At 50.9% G+C, this 22,457-nt stretch overlaps 1 protein-coding gene across 3 annotated transcripts in view; it reads left to right on the top strand.

Moving 5' to 3' along the window:
* The window catches only part of PRKCA (protein kinase C alpha), a 374,168-nt gene extending 352,018 nt beyond the window's left edge, over window positions 1-22,150 (top strand). For all 3 annotated transcript variants that reach the window (XM_040989542.1, XM_040989544.1, XM_040989543.1), the window contains 3 exons: window positions 3,727-3,834; window positions 5,100-5,240; window positions 16,267-22,150. In XM_040989542.1, the coding sequence (XP_040845476.1) occupies window positions 3,727-3,834; window positions 5,100-5,240; window positions 16,267-16,431 (414 nt within the window). In that variant the 3' untranslated portion in view covers window positions 16,432-22,150. The remainder of the gene's footprint in view (window positions 1-3,726; window positions 3,835-5,099; window positions 5,241-16,266) is intronic.
* Window positions 22,151-22,457: the final 307 nt, after the last annotated feature.

The raw sequence follows: 22,457 nt of genomic DNA, 5'->3' as shown, positions 1-22,457 counted from the left end.
ATTCATCCAGCCCATGTCCGTGAACGCTTACTGTGTGCACAATAATAAAACGGATGAAAAGCTTGATGTCTGTGAAGCTTGCAGCTTATGAGAAGAAACTGACCAGACACTAAGTAGATGATGCAAATATGTCATGGCCCATGATTAGCTGAAATAGAAAAGGAACACAACAGGAGTCATGTTGTGCCTGAAGGTACCAGAAGCCGAGTTCCCCACCTTGATCCTACTTGAATATTGGACTTGGAATCCAGAAAACAAACCCTGTATTCATAAAGAGGCTCATTTGCATATGCCACCAAGTGTTATGGGTTGAATAGAGATGTAGGCAGCATTGTGTCATAGGGCTCCTTACATGCAGGGACGTGAAATAGCTCTTGTCAGTTTGGGAAAGCTTCGTGAAGGCTCCACGATGCCAGGGAAGTGCCTTTGAGGTGTGTTGTAAAGCCTTGCCCCTCCTAGGCTTCAATTTCCAGGCCTTACTTGAAGTCCTCCCTCGCTCGCTCAAGCTCCCCATGGAGCACTGGACTCCTACTCATACCCAGAGATTCCATAAGCATCTGGCCTCTTCCTTCATTTCACATCCTGCTTCCTGGCACCAGTTAGCCTGCCTTATGTGCCTCCCCTCAAGGCTCTAAAAAAGCAAAAATATTCTAAAAAAAAAAAAAAAAAAAAAAAAAGACACCTGCACGTCTCCTACACCTGGTGCAGTATCCGCTCAGATGGAGCACTGGTGGCTCTGAGTCTACCTGGCCATTCAAAATCTTTTGCTCATCTTCTTCCCTGACTTTTCAGGGCAAGTTTAAATGAGTTCCTGGACTATCAGTCAGTCCAGAAAGAGTTGCAGAAGGTTCTGGTGGGGTCCTACCCTGTACCTTCCTCCATGCTGTAGGAGTCTCAGAGGCCAAGCTCAGACCACAGGTGCTCTTGTCAAAAAGTGAGATGGATCATGAAATCTCCATCTGTTCTCTATCATCTCAGAGGGCTGAAGAGCAGAGAGAAGAGGAAAAGAAAAGGTTATTGTCCTGTCATTCGGTTTTCTATATTTATTATCAGCAGCCAGGGGGTGGTGAGGCAGAAGGAGCCCAAGTCTTTATTCGGTTCCTGGGTTGTTTGACATATATGATGACTTTGGAGCATAAATAGTACTTCCCCGGCACTCTAATGAGCATGATGCAGCTCCCCGTGCTCATGGTGCTCACCATAATGGGACCAGCACCCTCATCTTTATGTGCTGTGTACCAGGGTTACTTATGCTTTGCCTTTGTTCCTGATGAATCAGTAGGTGGCCCTTCATCTCAGTAATTGGGCCATTGGCTTGAATGATCCATGGCTGCTCCCCCACCCCTACCCTGAGTCCTCAATTTGGCACAGCAATGGGTAGCCATGCCCACTTACTGGTGATTTAGAAGCCAATTTCTCAGGGAGAACCAGCACCCCCATTTGTCTGCTCAAATCTTGCTAATTACATATCTCAGAGTAGATGGGAAGTACCACCTGTGTAGGAAATGTTTGCACCAACCCAAGACTTGATTGCTCATAGGGGGCTTAGTTTTGAGAAGGGGAGAGAGGAGCAAGCTCAGAATGTTAGGTCCTAAGATACCATGTTACTCTCCACACTCCCCAGGCTAAGTAACTACCATTACTGGGAAGGAAAATGGGGGTGATTAGAACTCATTGCCATTGACCTGCTGCAACAGTGAGTCCTGAGAGCAAGCAGTCACCTGTCAGGATGCCCCAAGTATGACCTGGGCAGACTTAACCTGAGTCATAAACATGCTCAACTCCTTGGTCTGCGCTGTCCCCTAGCTGGGCCATCCTGTTTAGGAAGTCACTCAGAGGTGAAAGAAACAGTGTACGGTGTGATGTTTGTGGGGTCGTTAGGCATGAGAACACCGAGCTGGAAGCAGCTGTGCCCATGGAGGAATGAACCAGGCCAGGGTCATGTGTCCTCTTGGTGACTACAATAGTCAGTGAAAGACTGGCAACTGCCTCTGATGAATTGCAGTTGGAAAAGCAAGCCTGGGAATCCACATGCAAATGAGAGGCAATGTTTAGGTAGATGACATGTGGATACTCCTTTTGTGGGCTCCCTCCTTCCTAGTGTGATGTAATTTTCAATGTAACACAGGGCTCCAGGGAGCTTTTCTGAATATCCTGGTTGCTGTGCTCTCCATCAAGTGCTCCTGGGCTTCCTTCCTGTTGGCACAGGGCAGGGTTGTCCTTCCTGACACATGACCAGTTCTGATCCATGAGATCAGAATGGAGGTGCCAGATTGCTTAAGGGTCAGTGGGCGACAGCCCAGACTCTGGTGCCAGTTTCTACAGGCAAGACCAAAGTGGCAACTGCTCTGTCCAGGGAGCCTCCACATGGCCACAGAGAGCAGAACCCCAGAGAGCTGGCCCCCAGTGGATGTGTATCATGGGCAAGAAGTAAGATCTACTGTCATAAACTCTTAGCTCAATGGTTCTGTCTTACTTTGAGGAAGAATTTGACTGGAAGGACTAAATGCCAACTGTTGTGCACCTGTGGACCACAACAGACTGAATTTTTTTGGTCCAGATTTATTTGAAAAGCAAAATGACAGGGGAAAAAAGCAGGTGGAGAAAGAGAGCAGAGGAAGGAACAGAGGGAGGGAGGAAAAGAGGGAGGATAGAAGAGAGAAAGCAGGAAGGAAGAGAAACAGAAAATATAAAATGTTCCATCGACTGGTTCACTTCTCAGTGGCGGCAACAGGAACTCTATCCAGGTCCCCTGTGCAAGGGGCAGGGACCCAAGTACTTGGTTTCTGTCGTCACCTGCTGCCTCCCAGGTGCGTTAACACACAGACAGACCCCAGACATGCAGAGGGAGCTGGCGAGGCTTCTTTGGTTCAGTCCTTCCTCCCACGGGGGTTCTCACATCTCCTCCCTGGAGGATTCTTCCAACTTAGTAGCAACACCATCAAGTCCCTTTTACTGGGCCCCACCAACAGTCCTAGGGGCTACACGCAGTCACCAGAAACCCCTTGTACCAAGTAGAAAATTGTGTCACAGAGTCAGCCACTGGCCTGTGGAATAACAGCTGGGAGGCTGGTCCAATATTTGCCTGAGTCCAAAGCCATGATCTCCCTGGGTGCCACCAGGCCTCCCTCCAGGTGGTAATGGTAAACCCAACAGGGAGGGCAAAGGGGGTGTCCAAGGAGAACCCAGCTTTCATCACTGGCACCTCGGGCACCGGATGCCCCATAAAGCTGCTCCTACTGGGTGGGAAGGCCCCAGAGAGATTCACATTACTGCATCACCCAACGTGAAAGCATTAGCATTCTCCACCGTGCCCCCTCCTTCTGAACCCCGAGCCATCTGTGACCCAACTTCATCGTAATTAAGTTTTCAGTACGTAATTACAAGATTAATGGATTAATTATAATTTATTTGCAAATCGTTAAAAGAATTACTGAAGAACACTTTCCCTAAAGATTCTACAGGATTGCCCAGAGCAAACTAATTCAAGAGAGAGATGAAGAAAAAAAAAAAAAATGAAAAATACACAGTCACCAGCCTCATTAAAAATTTAAGCTAATCAAACAAATCCACAAGTCAACTGAGCTTTCTCGGCAGCCTGCCATGTCAGGAAACCTGTCCTGTTTCTTGTGGCTGAGTCGGATCTGCAGGTTCCCAGGGAATGACCTTGGTCGTGGATTCTACCCCCTCCTCAGTGCCCTCCCATCTCTGTTCTTTTCCCTGTAGCCTCCATTTGATGGTGAAGACGAAGATGAACTGTTCCAGTCCATCATGGAACATAACGTTTCCTACCCCAAATCCTTATCCAAGGAGGCTGTCTCCATCTGCAAGGGAGTAAGTAGTGTGTGGTTCCCTTTATGGCCGTGGACTGGTCCACTCTTCATTCCTTGCTTTTGCTTCCACCCTATTTCACAAAATCCCTGGGAAGTGTTGGTTCTTGTCCTTGGCTCAGTTAGTGTAGCTGGGGCAGCCCTCTGTGGGTGTGTCTGTGTTCAAGCCATCCATCAGCGCGCAGATCAGCAAAGTCTTCCAGAGCAGACGCACCCAGGGCAAGAAGCAGAGCTTCTCAGGCCCCCTAGATGCACCTGTGTATCTCACCTTACCGTCACTGGCCCACCCAGAACCATCAACACCCCACTTTCCGTGGGCACCACCAAGCCTTGCCTGTCCTCAACTTTATAGAGGGGACCCAGCCTCTTTGACTCCAGCTGGCATCTGCAGCCTTGGCCACACTGCTGTGGGCAGGCGCAGCTCTCTTCATATGCTGTGTTGTACTCCATTGGGTGAACATGTTCACTTGCCAACTGTCTGTACTTCAGTTTGCACAGTTTACAAATACAGCTATCCTGAGCCTCCTGGATTGTGTGTTTTCGTAAACATGCAAACACATTCTTGTCAAGACAGTGCCTAGGAATGGAATTGCTGAGATGGCTTGATCAGCTTCTAATGGTGAAGTTTCATTTTACAGAATTCTCAGACCAAGTGACATGGGAAAATGTTGTACATACTTCCTGATTAGTTTGGTCTTTTGGGAAGTACTTGTCATGTAGCTTTCAAGGGCATGGCACTTAGAAAAGACACCATGGCCAGGGAGAGCACTTCTGCCTTCAGGGAGCTCCCAAGTAGTGCTGGCCACTGTGTCCAGCAGGAGGCACAGTCAGTGGACCAGTATCTTTCCTTGGTGCAGCTTCTCTTACCCTAACCCATGAGTCTTTGACCAACACTACCGCAGCCCCAGCAGGAAGTAGGGGTGGAAAGCTGGTGGCAGCCCCCAAGTTCCTCTTATAATACACAGTGGTTAACTGTCTACAGGTCAATGGGTGCTGCTGACACACAGAATGCAAAGCTGCCTGTAAACACTCTGTACATCCACACTGCTGCCCTTCTCCCAGTGGTGCAAAGGCCTGTTCCCATCAGCATCCCCCCATGGGTCAAGGTCCCTCCATGCAATCCCCTGAGTTCCTGGGGTAGTGCCCTGAGCCATGATCCTGGCATCCCTGTGGTTGGGGCTGCAGGCAGAGCCATGCTCAGAGGGAAGCTGCAGTCTTCTGGGAGTACCGCAGCCACCCAATGCTCTCCTTTCCTCCCTGCTGTCTTAGCTGATGACCAAACACCCAGCCAAGCGGCTGGGCTGCGGGCCCGAGGGCGAGCGGGACGTGAGGGAGCATGCCTTCTTCCGGAGGATCGACTGGGAGAAACTGGAGAACAGGGAGATCCAACCACCGTTCAAGCCCAAAGTGGTGAGTGCAGCCAGCGGCCTCTGCTCTGAGCCACCGCCCTCCCCGTGTTCTGGGGGTATTCCGGCCACCTAAGTCTCAAAGGGAGGGTGGTCATGACCCTGGCCTCGGCAGGAGTAGGAGGACAGCCAGGCAGGGAACCCTGCCACCTAAGAAGAGCACAAATTCGAGAGGCTCCCTGGGCCCTCCAACAATGGAGCAGGGGAGCAGGGAAGGTGGGGAAGTGGGGGGGGGGGAGGGCAGGAAGGCTTCCTGGAGTTGCACATCCAGCAGTGCTGTGCTCACTGCCCTGATTATCCTGGGCACTCAGGTCTTGATCCGCCTGGACTGTCGGGGGCAGCCGTGGCCAGCACATGGGCAGGGCCGGGTTGCGGCTCCCACACTCCCCACTGCCTCCGGTGTGATTTCTGTGGGCTTCACTAATTTAGCAAACACTGTTCCCCGGGTTTGATAACCATTCAGTAAGTGACACCTCCCAACACCCCGTCAGCACTTGGTACTGTTGTCCCCAGGTTACAGTTGAGAAAAAGCACAGCATGAAGAGGCAGCGTGACTTGCTAAAGGACATGCAGCTGATGGATTGAGGGGAGGGGAGCCAGAATAGAGTCTTGGTTCCCACCCCTGTTTAGTGTTCCATCTTGTTACTGGTGGCAGCAAGCCCGTGCCTTTCCAGTTGTTTCTACAAAATTATTGCAAACAATTCATGGACATTCACATTATGAAATCACATGCCTGGATGGCAAAATTTCCTGCACTGAAATTAAAGCATCTTTGTATCCTGTTTTTCCCCCATGAGCCTACGGAAGCCACCTCACATGTATCAGAACTAACTGAGTGCCTCAAGGATGCCAGCTTCCTCACTCACACCCCCTGCCATGTGCAGTGTCGCTGAGGGCACCTGCTTTTCCCCACTTCCCCAGCTCGGGGCCAGGCAGACTCCAGATCTGCCCTCACTGTGGTCAACACCAGGCAGCTGACCACAGTGCCTCGTCCACAGTGCCTGCACAGGCAGCGGCTTTGTCCCACTGTCACTTTCAGGACCATCAACCATGTTGGTCTGTCCCAAATCTGTCCCACATAATGGGTGCCCATGAGCAGGCAAAGGGGGTGTAGGTGACAGCATCCAACTGGGCAGCTGGCACAGTTCTATTCCGGGAGCAGCAGCAGCAGCGTCCAGGGTGCCAGCCTGCCAGTCCTCTTTGCCCAGGTCAGAGCCATGATGGGTGAGCCTGCCCCACTTTGTTTCTTGTAGATATTTTTAACTCAAACTGAAGAAAAACTGAAACACATGGGGTCTGTCAGTTGACTTGCTTGGGAGTCATCATTTCCAACAGGATCCTTCTGCACCTGCCACCTCCACCTTCTCCTGAGCTGGATCCTGGGCACTGATTCCTGGGGGCACCCCTTAGGTGAAGGCCAGAGTGGCAAACAATGGCAGACATGGGCCTTGGAAGAATATGGTGTGCTCCAAGTCTTCTTTTTCCCCTTTTGCCTTTCGTATTTGTTTATCCACCCAAGACAGAACAAGTGTCCCTGAGTGCTTACAACACAGTTCAGTCTCCACACATGTGCTCGCCTTGCTTTAAGGATCAAGCCACAAGCAACTACTTTCTGCTTACTTTGCAGAAAGGGATGCATTGTGGCAAAGTCAACCATAAAACACATCCTTTTATACCCCTTTGCTAATTTTCACCTTGTTTTAGAAGAAGTTGTTTGTTGGTGTTATCTCCCACTCTATGGGTCCTGGACCCTAAGCAGGTTCTGATAAGAAGGTGCTGAGGCTGTGGCAGCAAAAATGAGATCTGTCTATGGGGGGATGCTGGGCTATGGATGCTGTGCGTTTATTCTTCTAGTCCCGGAGTGTGGCTGTCTGTCTGTGGGGTTTCCCTGAGTGCTGGATGACAAAGAAGAAGGCAGGCTTTGCATCTTGCTGTGACAGACCAGCTCCTGAACTTACTGCCGGAGCTGAGAGCTGAATCCAGGGCCCTAAAATGGAAGGGTCCCTTGGAAGACCTGGCCCAGGAGAGCTGTGTCTGCTCAAGGCAGAGGCTGTGTCTGCTCATGGCACCAAGTCCACATCCTGCTTCAGAGAAGGCGTGCTAACAGGGATGCAGATGGACAGGGGACAGAAAGCAGGGAAACACAAAACAGAGGACAGGAACAGACATCTGATGAGTGAGGCGAGTCATGGTCTCTGAGAGGGTAGCAGGCAGCCATTTGGGAGCTCGCCTTCCCCAGGTGTCTGGGCCCAGCCACATGCATGGCAGCTGAGCTCTTACCCTTACCCAACTGGGGCCTCTCCCCAAAGGGCACCCAAAATGTCAGTCTATTTGCCCATCCCAAACTGAAGCGGAGATTCCATGCCAAACATAGCCATATGGCCCAGGAGAATGTTCCATGGCACAATCGCGAACAAAGTCGGGGTCATGGGGAGCCAATGAAGAATCAACATTCTCCAGCGACCTGGTTCCATCCACAGAGCCAACTCATAAAGGCACAAAGGTCCACAGACAAAGACCGGAGCCACATGCTTTATTACTACGGAGCAGGTGCCATGGGGCAGGAGGTTGGGAAAGGCTACTGCCTCCCCACAGACTGCACCCCAGGAACATAGTTCCAGCCCTGGCTGCCCGACAGGCCCTGTCTTCTTGGTGCAGTTTGCCTGGCACTGTGCCTGTGATCTAGTTTGCCAGAGGTGCCACTGCCTGAGAAGCAGAAGCTACTCCCACACTCAGCACCACTCTTGTCCCCCATGGAGTGTAAAAGCTCTTGCCCAGAATAAGCCTCTGCTTCCAGAGACCAAGGCTGTGCGGCTGGAATCTGCACCCTTTATGTTTGGTTGTTTCAGTGTTGAGATAAAAAAATTATCCCAAAATCAGCTACCCCCAGAAGGGTCGAGGCATTCCACAGCCTCAAAGTCACAGAACCTGCTGGAATAGATCAGGTTCACATCGATGGATTCCATGAGGTTGACCTTTTGGCCAAAGGACAGACACCATGCTCCATCAGGAGGATATGCATGGTACTTCCCAGCTGGCAGCCACATCAGTGTAGCTGCAGATTCTATGTAAAACCTTTCTGTGGGACCCCTGTGGCCATCTTTTCTGATGGCCGTAAGGTTAGACCTGTCCCGGAGCAGTCAGTTGTGGGAGATTCCAGCCCTAGATGGAGCCATTCTTGTCCCCAGTGGGCCACCATGCACCAGGTGATTCTCTAGAACAGGAAACAATGGCATAGCAGCACCCAGCTTTTCATGTGCTGCTTTATTTTGCAACGCAGAAGCAGAGGCAGCTGGGGTTAACCAGGCAGCTATGTGTCTGTGCTTCCTACCTGCCAGGAAAGCACACAGCAGCCTGGTCTCATGACCCCTTCCAGAAAGCCGGTAGATGGAGAGGGTCCTCCATTCCCCTTCTTCCCTGCCCCCACTCCCTTCCCAGGCTTGAGGATGGCCAACTCCTAGTCACCTGGTGTTCTCAGCAGCCAACCCAAAGCACTGAGAAGGCCTGTCAGTGTGCAGAGTAAGAAGATACAGGTTTGTTCCTTGCAAGTTTGGGGGGAAAGGTTTCACCGCAGGAAAGGCGTCATGTGCACAGCAAGCAAGCAAGGGGATGACAGGGGAAGTTTGGGGCTGCCAACCTGCCATGTCCAGCAAGCTAGAAACTCACCAAGGGCTGGACTGTGCATCCACTCCGCTCTGCTTGGAAAAGAGAAGCTCCAAGACCCTGATGCAGTGTTGCTTTGAATTTTGTCAGCTTCTCCATTGATTTGTTAACTCGAGTGAATGAAATGACCAAGACCAGCCTTCAACTCTCTGCTCACCCTAACTGCCACGAGACACCATTGCCACAGATACTGAAAGTGCAAAGCTAATTGATTGTTCCTTTGTGAATTCCATCACCGGTGCCCAAGAGCAGAACAGCTGGGGTGCAGGCAAGCAGGAACCATGCACTGCATGGAAATGGTTATTAGAGAGACAGAAATGAATTGTTGTCATTAACACCAAGAAACCTATTCCTGAGCTGAAAGGTAGGCAGCACTTGGAAAATGGGCCTTTCTGGGAGAAATTGCTGTAGTTATTTTGTCAGAAAGAGATGGGATGGAAAAAAAACCAGAATAACTCTCATCAGGATGTTGTCACCCTTGCCACAGAGCACCATGAGGACAGCTGTGGAGTTCTGTTCCATGAGTTGGTGCTGCGAGGCTCCTCGCTGAAGTCACCACAAAATCCTTTATGTCCATGCCATTCGCTTGCCTAGAGCATTCTATCCGACTTAACTGTCAAACATGGCATAGTGATACAGGTTTTTCATTGTAGTCTGAAATGATTTGTAATCTCAGACTTGCAGAAGAGTTGGCAAAGCAGCAGCAGGAGTCCCTGCCTTGCCTTGAGCATCTTCCCTGAATGTCACCACTTGACTATGTTTGTTTCTTTCTCTTTCTGCTTTCTCTGCCGATGCCTGCATACAGAGGCACACACACAATATTCTTGTTTTCCTAGACCACATGAGAGTAAGTTGCAGGCATAACATCTCTTTACACCTAGGTCAGTCTGTGTATACTTCCCGAGAGTAAGCTCCTGGGGCTTTGTTGCTCTTATAGCTGATCCAAAAGGTTATTTATCCAGAGAGGCAGATGTCCAGGTACAGTGGAGGGGATTTGTGGGGGCGACCGACTGACAGAGAACCCTAAGCTGCACCTGTCAGTTACTTGGAGTGGCAGGTGGCCTCTATTGAGCCAGCAGTGGTGATACTGATTAAAGTTGAGATTCTATAGACATGAGGTGCTTTGCCAACAACATGTAAATGCTGCCAGCCTATGGAGATGAGAATAAGTCATATCACCATGACCTTAGGTATGGTTAAGCCCTAAGCCAGTCTAAGGGAGCATCTTGGCTAGTTAGAGGCAAGCCGCTTCCTATTCTTAGAAAGTTACTCTCTTCAATACTTTTCCACTTGAAAGAGAAGATGGGAGACTTGAGACATTTAATAATCCACACGAGCCAGTAGCAGTGCTGCGAGGTTCAGGGAGTTCCATGGTGCCGTCACAAACACGTGCTCTGTGGACCTCTGCAATGAGTGGGTAAGTTCCCACTGTCTCAAATCAGGGTTCCTGATAGTGAACACCATTACACCTGCTCTGGAAAAAGCAGCCATAAGTCCGCTACAGCTGGTCAAGAAAGGGCAGAAAGAGCAGGTATGGTGCATGTTGATACACCCCTAATTGGCCAGAGCCTTGCCCTCACACACACACGGCTGTCACACTGCTGGTCGGCGGGCAGCTGGTGGCCTGCATCAGTTGTCAGTCACCTAACTACAGCCTCGCTGCTACAGACCTGCCCCGCTGAGACACTGCAAGGACCCAGGCAGCCGGAGCTGGTTGGCATGGCCCAGGAAGCCAATGCCCCACTCCAAGCTCCCACAAGCAGTGATGTGACCAGAAGGTCAAGGAAGCCCTTATTCCTCTTAATAAAAAAACAGCAGTGAGCATACTTTCCAGCTAAGTACCTGTGGAGCAGTAGGGGAGGCTCTCACACAAAAGCTGCTGTCCCTGCTGCCCCAGCCTCCCATCTCACCACTCCTTGTCTTTCCTGGAACCCTCCAGGAAACTTGGCCCACCTGAGCACACACACAGGCATACAGCTATACTGTATCCTGCATCATGTGCCTTCCATGTGGCGTTGTATCTGGGACGTTTTCCCACATCAGCCCGTAGGGGCTTTATGGCACTTTTCTCATGGCCATTCCTGACCCAAAGCCAGGAACTGACTGTTCTCCAAATCCTCTCCTCTGTGTCCCTTCTCACTCTCCAGACTTTGTGTACCAAAATGCACTGGCTTCAGTGGGCATCCAGGCCTTCGGTGAGCACATTTCCAGAACCTTGGGTGACTAAACAAGCCAACTAACCCCACTCTCTAACTCGTAACCACGTGCTCCTGCCTGTGTGGGTTCTGCACGGAAGACTGCCCTCCCCGCCCCGAAGCATGCTGACCTGCTGAGGTCCAGAGTGGTTCATGGCATGGGCACTGCCACCCAGGAAGCCCAGACCAGAAGGCAGCGCAGCTTGTTGCTGTGGGGCATTTAACACAAATGGAGACATTACAGTGTGCATCCCAGGTCACAGCAGGGTCACAGTGAATCCTGCATCACCGCAGCACTGGGTGGGGGCTAAAATTCACCCAAGACAAAGCAGAGCAGGCTGAGATGTTCCTCTCCTGGTTGTTCCCCTTTTTGGTGGTTCTGCATTGCGTCTTAGCTCTGTTTCATCTGGGCTCACCCTGCTCTTCCAGATTTGGTTTGGTTTGGCTTGGCTTGGTTTGCTAGTGGCTTTCTTTTTGAGTTAGTCATGTTCCTATGCCAGTGACCATGTGTCATATGTCTCATGGCAGAGGCTTGAAGGCACAGGGCGGGGTTTGACCTCCCACAGGTAAGCGTCACAGCTGAGAATCCCACCACTGCTGCAGCCCTCTTTTGTACCCCTGCCAGGGCATGGGATGCACGGGCTTGGGAGCGGGCCATTGGCTACACAGGGCAGGGATGGGAAGCATTGCTCTCCTGGATCCCACCAGGCCTCTGCCCTTTGTGCTTTGTACCCTCCTCATGACACCTGATGTTGCCCAGCTCTGTTTTATTAATCAGTGATTTTACTCAACAGATGAGAATGTCAAACACAACAGAGGAGTCAGTTCCAACACCCAGAGCTGGGAGCGGAACAAGAGAGCAAATACACATCACATACCTTGTGCATGCTGGACACTCACCACGTGTGTTGGCCCTCATGTCTGTGTCATGCTTTGCCATTTAGAAAGGGTTTCTCTCTCTCTCTCTCTCTCCCTCTCTCTCTCTCTCTCTCTCTCTCTCTCACACACACACACACACACACACACACACACACGTCCCGTTGGTCTTCACAATGCCTTGAAATGTGGTTGGTCAGCTCTGAAGCCACACCCAGGGGCTCAGATATCTGTTCCTTCACCCACAGTGCACTCCCTGCCCAGTGAGTGCACAAGACATCATCTGGTCTCAGGGAGGACCCAGAGGAACTGGACTGGGTTTATGCACCTGCACCACAGGGATGGGGCTACCTCTTCCGCCTCTCTTCTATCCCCTTTCTCCTTTGTCCCACCACCAACTTGTATGGTTCATCAGGTCTCACATGGAAAGCTGCCCCTCTGTCCCCATTAGTAAAAGACATGGATGGCCCTATGGCGGTGGAGACCATGTACACCCAGCCCCAGGGCTTGCTCCCAGCTCCTGGGTATCATCAGGTGGCCTAGAGCTCTGAGGCCATGGACAACTGTAATCCGCCCATGGCTAAGGACCACCAGTAACCTGCCCTCCCCATGGTTATGATCTTCCTGCTTCATTCCCAAAGCAAGGGGAGTTATCTGCAGTTTGGCCACTTTCGTTTCCCAAACTCATTCATTTCCTCATTGATATGTTCACCAGTACCACCAAGTACCACCCCCTTAACCCTTTCTTCTCTGTGCCTCTTCCTGCTCCCAGCTCAGATCCAAGATCTTGCCTGAGTTCTGTTGCCCATCAAACTGATGGAGACAAGTAAGGTTGGATCATAGGTTGTGGAATAAATGTTTTTGATGTAGAAAGGTAATAATGTGTTCACCTTGGTGCTTGTCTTTTCCCCAAGGATCCAAGCAGGTGGCAGGGCTGGCAGTATTGTTACAGGATAGTTACAATTGTTCCCTTAGACGCCTTGAAGGACAAGTAGCTGTAAATTTGTTTCTGGGCCTAATTGGGGTCATAGAAACAAAAATAAGCACTATTTCTCAACAGATACTCCTGTAAGCCCCATTCCTTGGTCATCCTCACATGATCTCACCTGACCCTTAGACTCCACCTTCAGCTTTTCCAAGGTTTCTTCCCCATTGCGTGTGAAGATACATCCATCCCTAGCTGCTTTGGGATTCCATGATCAGTATTGAATCTTTGTTCCTGATCTCTTCTTTCAAATAAACCAGTTTAGGAATAGCTTTCCTTTGCTAAATAGGACATCTTGAGAATAGGGAGAACCCCAAAGAGATTGGCATGAGAACAAGAAGGAAGGAGTCACTAGTGGCAAGCATCTTCAGACTCAAAATGATGTCATCACTTGGTGTGATTGCAACTTGGTGACTGGGTGACTGTGGTTCCCAGGTCTCCCCTGTCCTCTGCCTGCAGTCAGCAGCAGAGTTGGAGCCCAAGGCTCTCACCAGCGGCAGGCTCTGTCCTATCTCTGTGACCACAGACAGGATGCATCCTTCTGGGCTCCAGCTTTAAGACCCAACCGCTTCAACCTCTGTATCCCTGCTTCTCCGTGGGGGTGGTCACAGGGTCCCCTTTTTCTGATCTTGTTCACTCACATTTTCCTGGACTATTGATTTTTTTTCTTTAGCCATAAAGCTACCACATTGGGAGACTTTCCTGCAGCCAGGTGATTTGTGGAAGGCAAGTACTCAAAGGAAAGGGCTCAGAACAAATTGATCAGTCTAGAGCTAGACAGGTGGGTGTCCAGCCGGTCGTGGGAGAGACAACACTTTGCCTTGCTCTTCCTTCTGGGGACTGGCATTGTTTAGTTTCTCCCAGCAATCTTTCTGGCCTGGCTTTGCATGGTCAGTGAGTGTCAGGAGAGGGACAGAGGACATAAGTCAGGAGAGCAATGACAGAACTTCATTCAAGTCCCTCTAGGTAGTGGATGTGACCTCATCCGGGTCCCCAGAAGGTGTTTTTCTCAGAGCAGTTCCCGTGGGCTGTGACCCTGCTCTCACACTGAGCTGCTGTAGCTTCTCTGTGCTCACACATGACTGACCCTGCCTTAGTCCTTTGTGGGTCCCCATGCTTGCACTCACGCTGACCTCAGGAGCCTCTCAGCCTCACACAGAAGCTGGCTGTTCCCAGGGTCCTCCACAGCTACACCCCAATAGTGCTGGAAGGGGGTGAGTGCATGCTGTGTGTGGGTGATGTGCATATTTGGCTTGTGTGTGGTGTGTGTGAACACACCTTACAAACTGTTTGGCAGCATCCATTGCTTCTACCTACTAGATGTGAGGGTCAGCTCCTGCCCAAGTCAGATGTGGGCTTCCTAAGGGGACAAAACTGTCCCTGGTGCAGAGCCACAGGTGCATTGCAAAGAGCCGTCACAGCAACTAAGCATAGCACTGTGGTTGCTGGTGCTTCTCGCATTACTAGTGATTCAAGGGCCAGCTTCTGGTTGCAGCCACCCTCACTCATTTTCCCCAAAAATCACTTCCTGAGCTCTCCACAGCCTATGTGTGAGATAACCCGCCCCTGCTGATCTTGGCAGGGAGCAGCCATGTGGGACCAGCATGGGAAAGGATCCCTGTGTCACCTGTGGGAGGTGACATCAGTGTGGTGGTCAGGGTTCATGGTCTGGCTATCCTCTAAAGGGTGATTGGGGGGTCCCTAAAGAACCTCCTCCTGCATTCTCCCCTCTGCCTCATCGTATGTGTCCCCCACTTCCATACCAGTCCCTGCAGTGTGAGTCACTCTGAGTGCAGAGTGGCTTTGGTGCTTATTTAAAAATGACCCCAGAGAGGAAATCTGCCAGTTAGGAAACTCTGACTTTGAAGTCGTCATATGCTTTCCACCTCACCAGGTTCTTAGGAGCAGGTTTTGTGTAGGGAAAGTGTAAGGCAAGCAGATTCTCAAGAAAACCTTACAGAAGGGAAGGGAAGGTGAGAAAGTACAGCCTGGGGACCAAGCTAGCCTTCCAAGACCTGGGCACCTCAAAAAGTTTGTGGAGACAGGAACTAAAAGATAAATTTCTTCTGGCACAAAAAGTATATATATATATTTTGAAATCATGCAGTTTGCTCATGATTTGCATTTCACCATGAACTGTTTTGGAGATGCACAGATCGAAAAACATTTGTTCCAAAATAAGTTATCTTGTAATTTCATTTTCTGCAAACTTGTGGAGCTTTCCTCACATGCTGAGCCCCCTGCAGATCTCTGTACTTTCAGGCTTGGTAACAACCTGGGGAGGGAGGCAAGACCATTCTTTCCACTCTACAAGTGAGGAAAGTGGTGGTCCCCACTTCATGAGCTAGCCTCTGTTAAAGACGGCTTAAAAGCTGCCATGCCTGGTTCCTGTAAGACATCTGCTAACTGCGTTAACCTGTGTTGCCATGGTCACTACTACTAGGTTCAAGGGCATGGTTTATAGCATGTTGAAAATCATGGGCTGGGTTGTTAGAAAAACACCCAGCTCCCCTTGATTCTGGGTCACCCCACAATCCCATAGATCCCCACTTACCACATCCTGTCCTGGTGGCTGGCAGAGTAAGGAAGAACACAACACCTCCACCTCAGTTTGAGTCGGACTGCAATAAACCACACTGCTTGGGTGACTATGCCGTTTCTCAGAAGCCCTGCCACGACGGTCCCTGCCAAAGTATCCCAGACAGCAGCCTTTACTTGGCCTCCCCAAGTGCCAGCTTCCTCCAGCCTGGGACCAGCATGCCAATGAACTCCGTGTTGTCCTGGCCACCAGTTTGCAGGCTGCTCCATATGGACATGCAGAATGCCAGCTGGGCCTGGGTGCACATCTCCCCAGGCTTGCCCCATACTTCTTGGAACCTAGAGTGGGTGTGGGCAGTCAGGGAATCAGTTCCAAATGTGACTGCTGTGGGGTTGTCACCTGCCCAACCAGTTCAGGCATCCCTGTGACAATCCCAGACAACATCCTGGCCTTTTCACCATGGAGCCCTGACTGAGGGCCCCGATTGTGCATGGTGCTTGCACTCATAGCTCTGCTTGCTCTGTCTGTGATGGGGAAGGGAAAGAAGAGAGGCTGTCTCCTTGTTGCCACTTTGGCCCACAAGACAGTTTGAGGGTTCAGTGAGTGTGTCTCTGTAGTCGCTGTTGGCTGTGTCTGGCTCCCAACCCCAGCAGGCCCACAGATCTTCCAGGAGTCTTCCTGCCTGACCAGCCCTGCTCCCTAGGCCACGCCCCTCCAGAGTGACCGACTACTCAGGGCCCTCACTGACCTCCTTTTGCTTTCCTCTCCACAGTGTGGCAAAGGAGCCGAGAATTTCGACAAGTTCTTCACCAGAGGACAGCCCGTCCTCACGCCGCCGGATCAGCTGGTCATCGCGAACATAGACCAGTCTGATTTCGAAGGGTTCTCCTATGTCAACCCCCAGTTTGTGCACCCCATCATACAGAGCTCAGTATGAGAATCGCCAGCAAGAACCATCACCTCCCCACGTCCCCAGCACCCCCAGCAGCAGGAAGTGATCCTTAACCCTAAAATTTTAAGGCCACGGCCTTATGTCTTTGTTCCACATGGAGGCCTGAAAATTGTAGGGTTATTAGTCCCAACGTGATCAGCTGTCCAGGGTCTCACTGTTAAAACCAAGAATGTTATCTTAGCAGAAGACAAAATCGGTGTAGTGTGGCCAGTTTGATCATGTAGATGTTGCACCTTCCGTAGGCTAACCCTTCCCAGGCAAAAAGCAGACTTTTACCCTCCCCCCTTTTTGGGTACGATTTGATATATTTTCCATATCCTTTGGCTGGATGTCACCATCAGGATCCCCCAAGCAGAGATGTGAAAATGGACACCTGCCCCCCGCCTAGGGGACTGGAAGCATGTCTCCAGAATGAAGGAATGAGGAGCTCGGAGAGGGAGTCAGGAAGGGCCAGGACTGGGGCAGCCTTCAGGATACTCCCATCTGCCGTGTTCTCTGCCTCCATGGAGACAGACCCTCAGGTCAATCGGAGAGGCCAGGATGAACTAACCCCCATCCCCCAACGATGACATGGCATATCCCAACCCTAGCCCAACGGACACCAGCTTCGAGAAGGAAGACCATCTCCAAGGAGCACTGGTGACTCTGTCACCTGGCCCCCTACTTGGTGGGTAACTGTCTTGATACTTGCAAAATTTTTTAAGAGGCCAAACCGTGAAGGACTTTGCTAAGCAAGCACATGGAATCATTTCAGATGACACAAGAGCAGTGTGTATGGGTGTCCCTAATCTCTGGGAGCTGGCTCCTCCTTCTAGGGTGCCATCAGAAACCATGCCACTACTCACGCATCTTGTTAGCCAACCCCCTCCTTCCCCCCGACCCCCTTGCCACCTATGTTATCACCCTCCCTGAAAATCTGAAGTGTGTGCCCCATCCCCTTTTGTACTTATTTATTTATTAGGCTGCAGTAACATTTAGAAAAGTACGCTGTACAGGAACCTAAGCTGGTGACTCCAGCATCAGTCCCCTCTGGCTGACCTCCCCGTCCCTCCACTAGGCCCCGACGTCCACTTGGGGGTGGAAGGCAATGTGGGTTGGGTCCCCATTTCCAGTCCCCATTGGATGACACTCCTGGAGCGATAGAATCAGGACACAGGATGCTCTATGAGTAGAAGGATTTTCATACGTTTTGCAGATGCATCATGCAATGAATTTTGCATGTTTCTAATAAACCTTAATAACAAGTGAAATCTATATTATTGACATAACCATATCAAGTATAAAGAGAGTATTATATAATAATTTTATAAGACATAATCGTGCTCTGTGAAGGCTCATGTTTCTAACCTCTGTGATTAAGTTTATAGATTCATTCTTTGCTGAGATGCCTCCGTAGCTCTGCCCCTCCCTTCCACCATCCACTCCTCCGTGTTGCATCTTGGCCCCATATCCAGTACGTTGATTATTTTTTTCAATGTAGATCTAATTTTAGAAACAAATGGCTCCTTCCCATGCCCAGCTAGGCTTGCCCTGTACACGAATGTACATAGTCCATCCTCCTTGCGGACAGATGTGGTGTTGGTAGCAATGACCTTAGAGATGCAGCCTCTGCACTTCGTGATGCTGTCCTCTGTTTGGATTCCTCACCATTCTTCCTCTTGCGGATAGCTGCAAGTCTCTGTAACTTCCCCGGATAAGGGCTGTGCGTGCACTTAAGGCGGTATCACAGCACCTGGACTGAACTGAGTGTGTGTGTGTGTGTGTGTGTGTGTGTGTGTGTGTGTGTGTGTGTGTCTGTCTGTGCGTGCACATGTGTGCATGTATTTGCTCATTCCTCTTCTCAGCCTTATGGCTGTTGATAACTCTGGGGTGACAGGGACCAGGAGACTCCCTTCTTTGCTATATCCCGGGACACCCTGGAGTCTTGAGGTCCACATGCTGTCCCTGGGTAACCTGCCATTTGCTCCAACATGTGCAGACCTCATGAGACGAACCACGTGTGTACCACCACCACCAGCCCAGTCATGTCTGGCAGGTGCCAAGGGACTCCGTGGGGAGCAGGGTCAGGGTATGTCCAGCCCATAGGTTGCAGAAGACCTAAAAATTATTTGGTTTGGTCCTGCCAAGAAAACCAAAGGTAGTACTCCAAATTCAATAAATCCATAGCAGGCTAATTTTTAAATTGGTCATTTGGTGAATGAGATTACAAATATCCAGTGGCCCTTAGTCGCAAAAAAAAAAAAACATCCCCTAGTGCTCGTGGAGGCTGCCCTTGCCTTCCACATGTTGCCAGAATTGGCCCCTCCCCATTCAACAATGGCCTCAGAAGAGCTAGACTTCTGCAGGATAAAAGTGACCATGACAGTAGCTGTTGGTCCAAATCAGCTGTTATATTCACACGCCTCCCACTCCAGGCAGGAGTCTCCCAGCTCAGCTGTCTTCACAGTGGCTATAGCATTTGTCTGGAATTCATGGCTTTGAGGCGAGACTCAGGCTGTGCACTTTGGCTCTCAAGGACCCTAACTCAGGGCTCTCTACATGCCCACTGGTCAGTGTGTGCCCACAGAAAAGGGGCTGATCTGTAGACAGCTCAGGAGACACAAAGTCCAGCTGCCAGCCCCAACACAGAAGCAGCAGGCTAGCTGACCCCAGCCTGTCCCCCAGGAGTCGAGCAAAATCCTGCAGAGAGACACCTGTCAGCAGGTGTGTGTCCTTTCAGAGTGTAAGCGACAGACCCTGAGCCTGGAGCCCAGCCCTCTGCCAAAGAAGCAATCTCCAGAGCAAATCAGGAGGGGCAGGAATAAGCAGGGCCTGTGAAGGACTGCCACGGGGTCAGCTGTTGGCTTACACGGTGCTGGCTGTGGGCTTGCCCCAAATCTAAGGCTGAGCAGTGAAGCAGTTATTGCTAAAAGACTAACTCATGTGGGCAACTGCTCATGACTCCTGCCTCTCCCACAAATCAGTCTATCAAATTCCATTCCATCATCCCACATCTGGGTCCTTTGTGCGAAGTGACATGGCAGAGATGGTTCCAGTGTTCAAGCCTGGCATCTAAAATGTGCATCTTGGATGGAGCCTCAGGTTCCCCAGGGGACCCTCCACTAACTACCTGCCGCTGTTGCCAGGGCCTGTAGGGGAAATTCTAGTATAATCTGAAACTCCACAGGACCCACAAGGTGGTGACCCCAAAAAGATCACTGAAAGTCACTTTGCATTATGTTGAGTGGTGAGACACAGGTTAAAGGGCTGGCGGAAGACACGGTGCTGCACCTGCAGTCACCAGGTGCCCAGGTTGAATGGAAGGAACCCAAGGCTGCTTCCAGGGGCAGCCCTCGGAGGCCTGTACAGACTTCCCTGCAGAACTCCATGCAGAGGTGGACAGGAAGCCCAGGGAAACCCCAGGAAACCAAACGATGGCTCCCCCGGTGGCCTCAGCAGAGGAGGGGGCTTGCTGCAGTGAGGGTGCCGGTGCCCATGAAAGGGCCAAGAAGGGCAAGGTGGCGAGCGGGAGGCTGCAGCATGTCCTGCGGCTTTGCTGTGGGGAGCCATGGAAGCCACTGCCTGCGGGCCCTTGAACCTATTTTTGCCAGACACAGCTTGTACCTCCTACCCCCGGCTGCCAGCAACACCCCTTCCTGCCACAGCAGCCCCTGCTCTTGCCTGAAGCAGCTCCTCATTCTCTCAGGCAGTGGCTAGCAGGGAGAGGCCACCCAGCAGGAGAGATAGAGCCACTGAAAGTGAATGGGAAAGTGGCAAAAATAGACGAGGCAGCCACAGCCATTCACACCTGCTCCCTCAAGGAAGAGCTGGGGGATGGGGCCGGACTGTGTTTTGTCAGCCCTGCTCAGTGGGAGTCTGAGGTTTTTTAAAAGCTTCAGGCAATACCACCTGACCGTGACTTTCTCACTTTGGTCATGTGAAGCACCCTCTGTTGTTTTGGGCAGTAGTCTCGATTCCAGCTTCCATGCGGTCCAGCCACCTGCTCCCCCTACAGAGTGCCACCTTCAGGACCAGGAGGGCAGAGGCCCAGGCAGGTCACAGGGACAGTTGTGACCCTGAGCAAGAGAGCATAAACACTGCGCTAGTTAATGACCCAGGAGTATTGGGAAATGTGTTTGCCATCTGTTTCTTTCAGCTGCTTCGGTTACTCGTTTTGGTTCATCCTGGGCAGTCTGCTTTTTCCCAACTTTTCCCATTTGAGCCAGGGCAGTACATCCAGGGAGTGCAGCGTTGTCTGTGTTGGAAGTTCCAGGATGCTGGGAAATGCCTCCTGAGTTATACAAGGATGAAGATAAAATGGCATCAGTCACCAGTTGTATTAACTCTGTGATGTCGGGGCGATGGCTGGGGTAGAGGCGAGATTGGCTGTGATTACCCTGGGCTCCACTGTGTGGTCAGCCCTCAGTTGTTGATGGTGTCAAGCCACACTTAGCCATTGAACAGCCTTACGATGTCCCTAAGCCTGAAACCCACAGGTTCCAAAGACCTTTTGTTTTTTAACCTTATCTAAGAAATAAATGTGTTAACTCCAACAGAGCAACACTGTATACTGGGATCTTTGTACTTTTTTATAGAAAACTTAAATAACTCTTTTAAAAATGAATTTTTAAAACAAAGCTGCTGTCACTGCTGTCAGTTTCCAAGATTCCAGTCACGGAGTCTGTGGGCAGACTCCACTGGCCTCCACTAGAGTGCCCCCAACCCACAGCCCCACTGCAGACTTTTCCCATGGTGGTGGACTCTCAGTTAAGAATCTGAGACTGCCTGCATTTTTAGTGAACACCGGAGACAAATCTAGAAACTTCTAGGTGGTAGGAAAACCAGCTTTAGGGTCCCCCCTCCAGATGTGGCTATGGGACAGTATTCCCAGAGATCTCGGGGCCCTTTTCCTCGCTCGCTCTGTGAGGGTCTGTGACCACCTGTTGACCAAAGGAGGAGACAATGTGTCATTTCTGTCCCAGCCTTCTGGGGCCCCAGGTTTCCATACTAGGGGGAGATTCAGAGCCGCTCTTGAAAGATTTCGCTCACTTGGAATCCCTCCAGCTCCTCGAACAGAAACAGGAGATGGCAGCAGACTCACCTGCCGGCCTCCTCTTTTGTGGAAGGAGACAGAACCTGCCCTGCAGAAAGCGGCTGTCAAGGCCACCCTCGAAGGGCGGCTATGTGATGTCAGGTTGAACAACCAAGTCCGTGGCTTCTCCTTTAATGTAAGAGTCTCCACTCCTGGGTGGGTTTGCAGACTCGAGTTTCTCTCTTTCCTGGGGGGCTGTAATCTCCCAGGGAGGGAATCTAAGGTGTCTCTTAAGTCACACCTCCTCTCCCTTCTCCTCGGGTCTTTCACAGTATCTTTTATTTAGATGGTCAGAAACATTTGCACCCTTGCTTTTGCTCTGTGTGTGTGTGTGTGTGTGTGTGTAAGAACATGCCATGTTTAAATTATTAATTGAAAAAAAAAACCATCATTTAAGAACCCAAATGTGCACAGAGGAAGAGATGGAAGATGAGGGTATTTTTTTTTTCCTTTCTGTAGAAGCACCTACTGACAAGATATTTCTTCCCAAGCAGGTGAGATGGGTGTGTAAATGACCACATTGCTCCATTTGTACAACTTCTGATCTGTGTTTGCATGCGATGCTTTGTTACATACATTAGCTGTGGTTTGGAAGCAAGTGTGTTCGAATAAAGATAACGATCATTCCTCGCAGCTTCGGTCTCACTTAGGTCCTTGGCGGCGCTGCGACAGGCTCATCCAGTGCTCCTCTCACTTAGCCCTGCAGCACCTGTGCGTGTTGCCAGCTTCATCCCTGCCTTTTTCTCAAAAGACTCTGTCCTTTGAACCAAAGCCCCGACAATGACCAGAAGAAAGTCGGATGGGTCTTTGCTTCAGTCAGCCATTTCCCAGTGGTCTGGCAAGCTGCAGCTCAGGCCCTGGGATCGGGGGGCATGGTGGCAAGGTCTTGCACTGCCCATCTGCCCGTGGTGGTGATGAGCCTCTTGTCCACAGCAGGGTG

Source organism: Ochotona curzoniae, unplaced genomic scaffold, assembly GCF_017591425.1.
Source record: "Ochotona curzoniae isolate NIBS_2020 unplaced genomic scaffold, NIBS_Ocur_1.0 contig_523, whole genome shotgun sequence".
In the NCBI taxonomy this organism is placed as follows: Eukaryota; Metazoa; Chordata; class Mammalia; order Lagomorpha; family Ochotonidae; genus Ochotona; species Ochotona curzoniae.
Note: the sequence above shows the minus strand (reverse complement) of the source record. Positions and strands in the feature narration are given on the sequence as shown.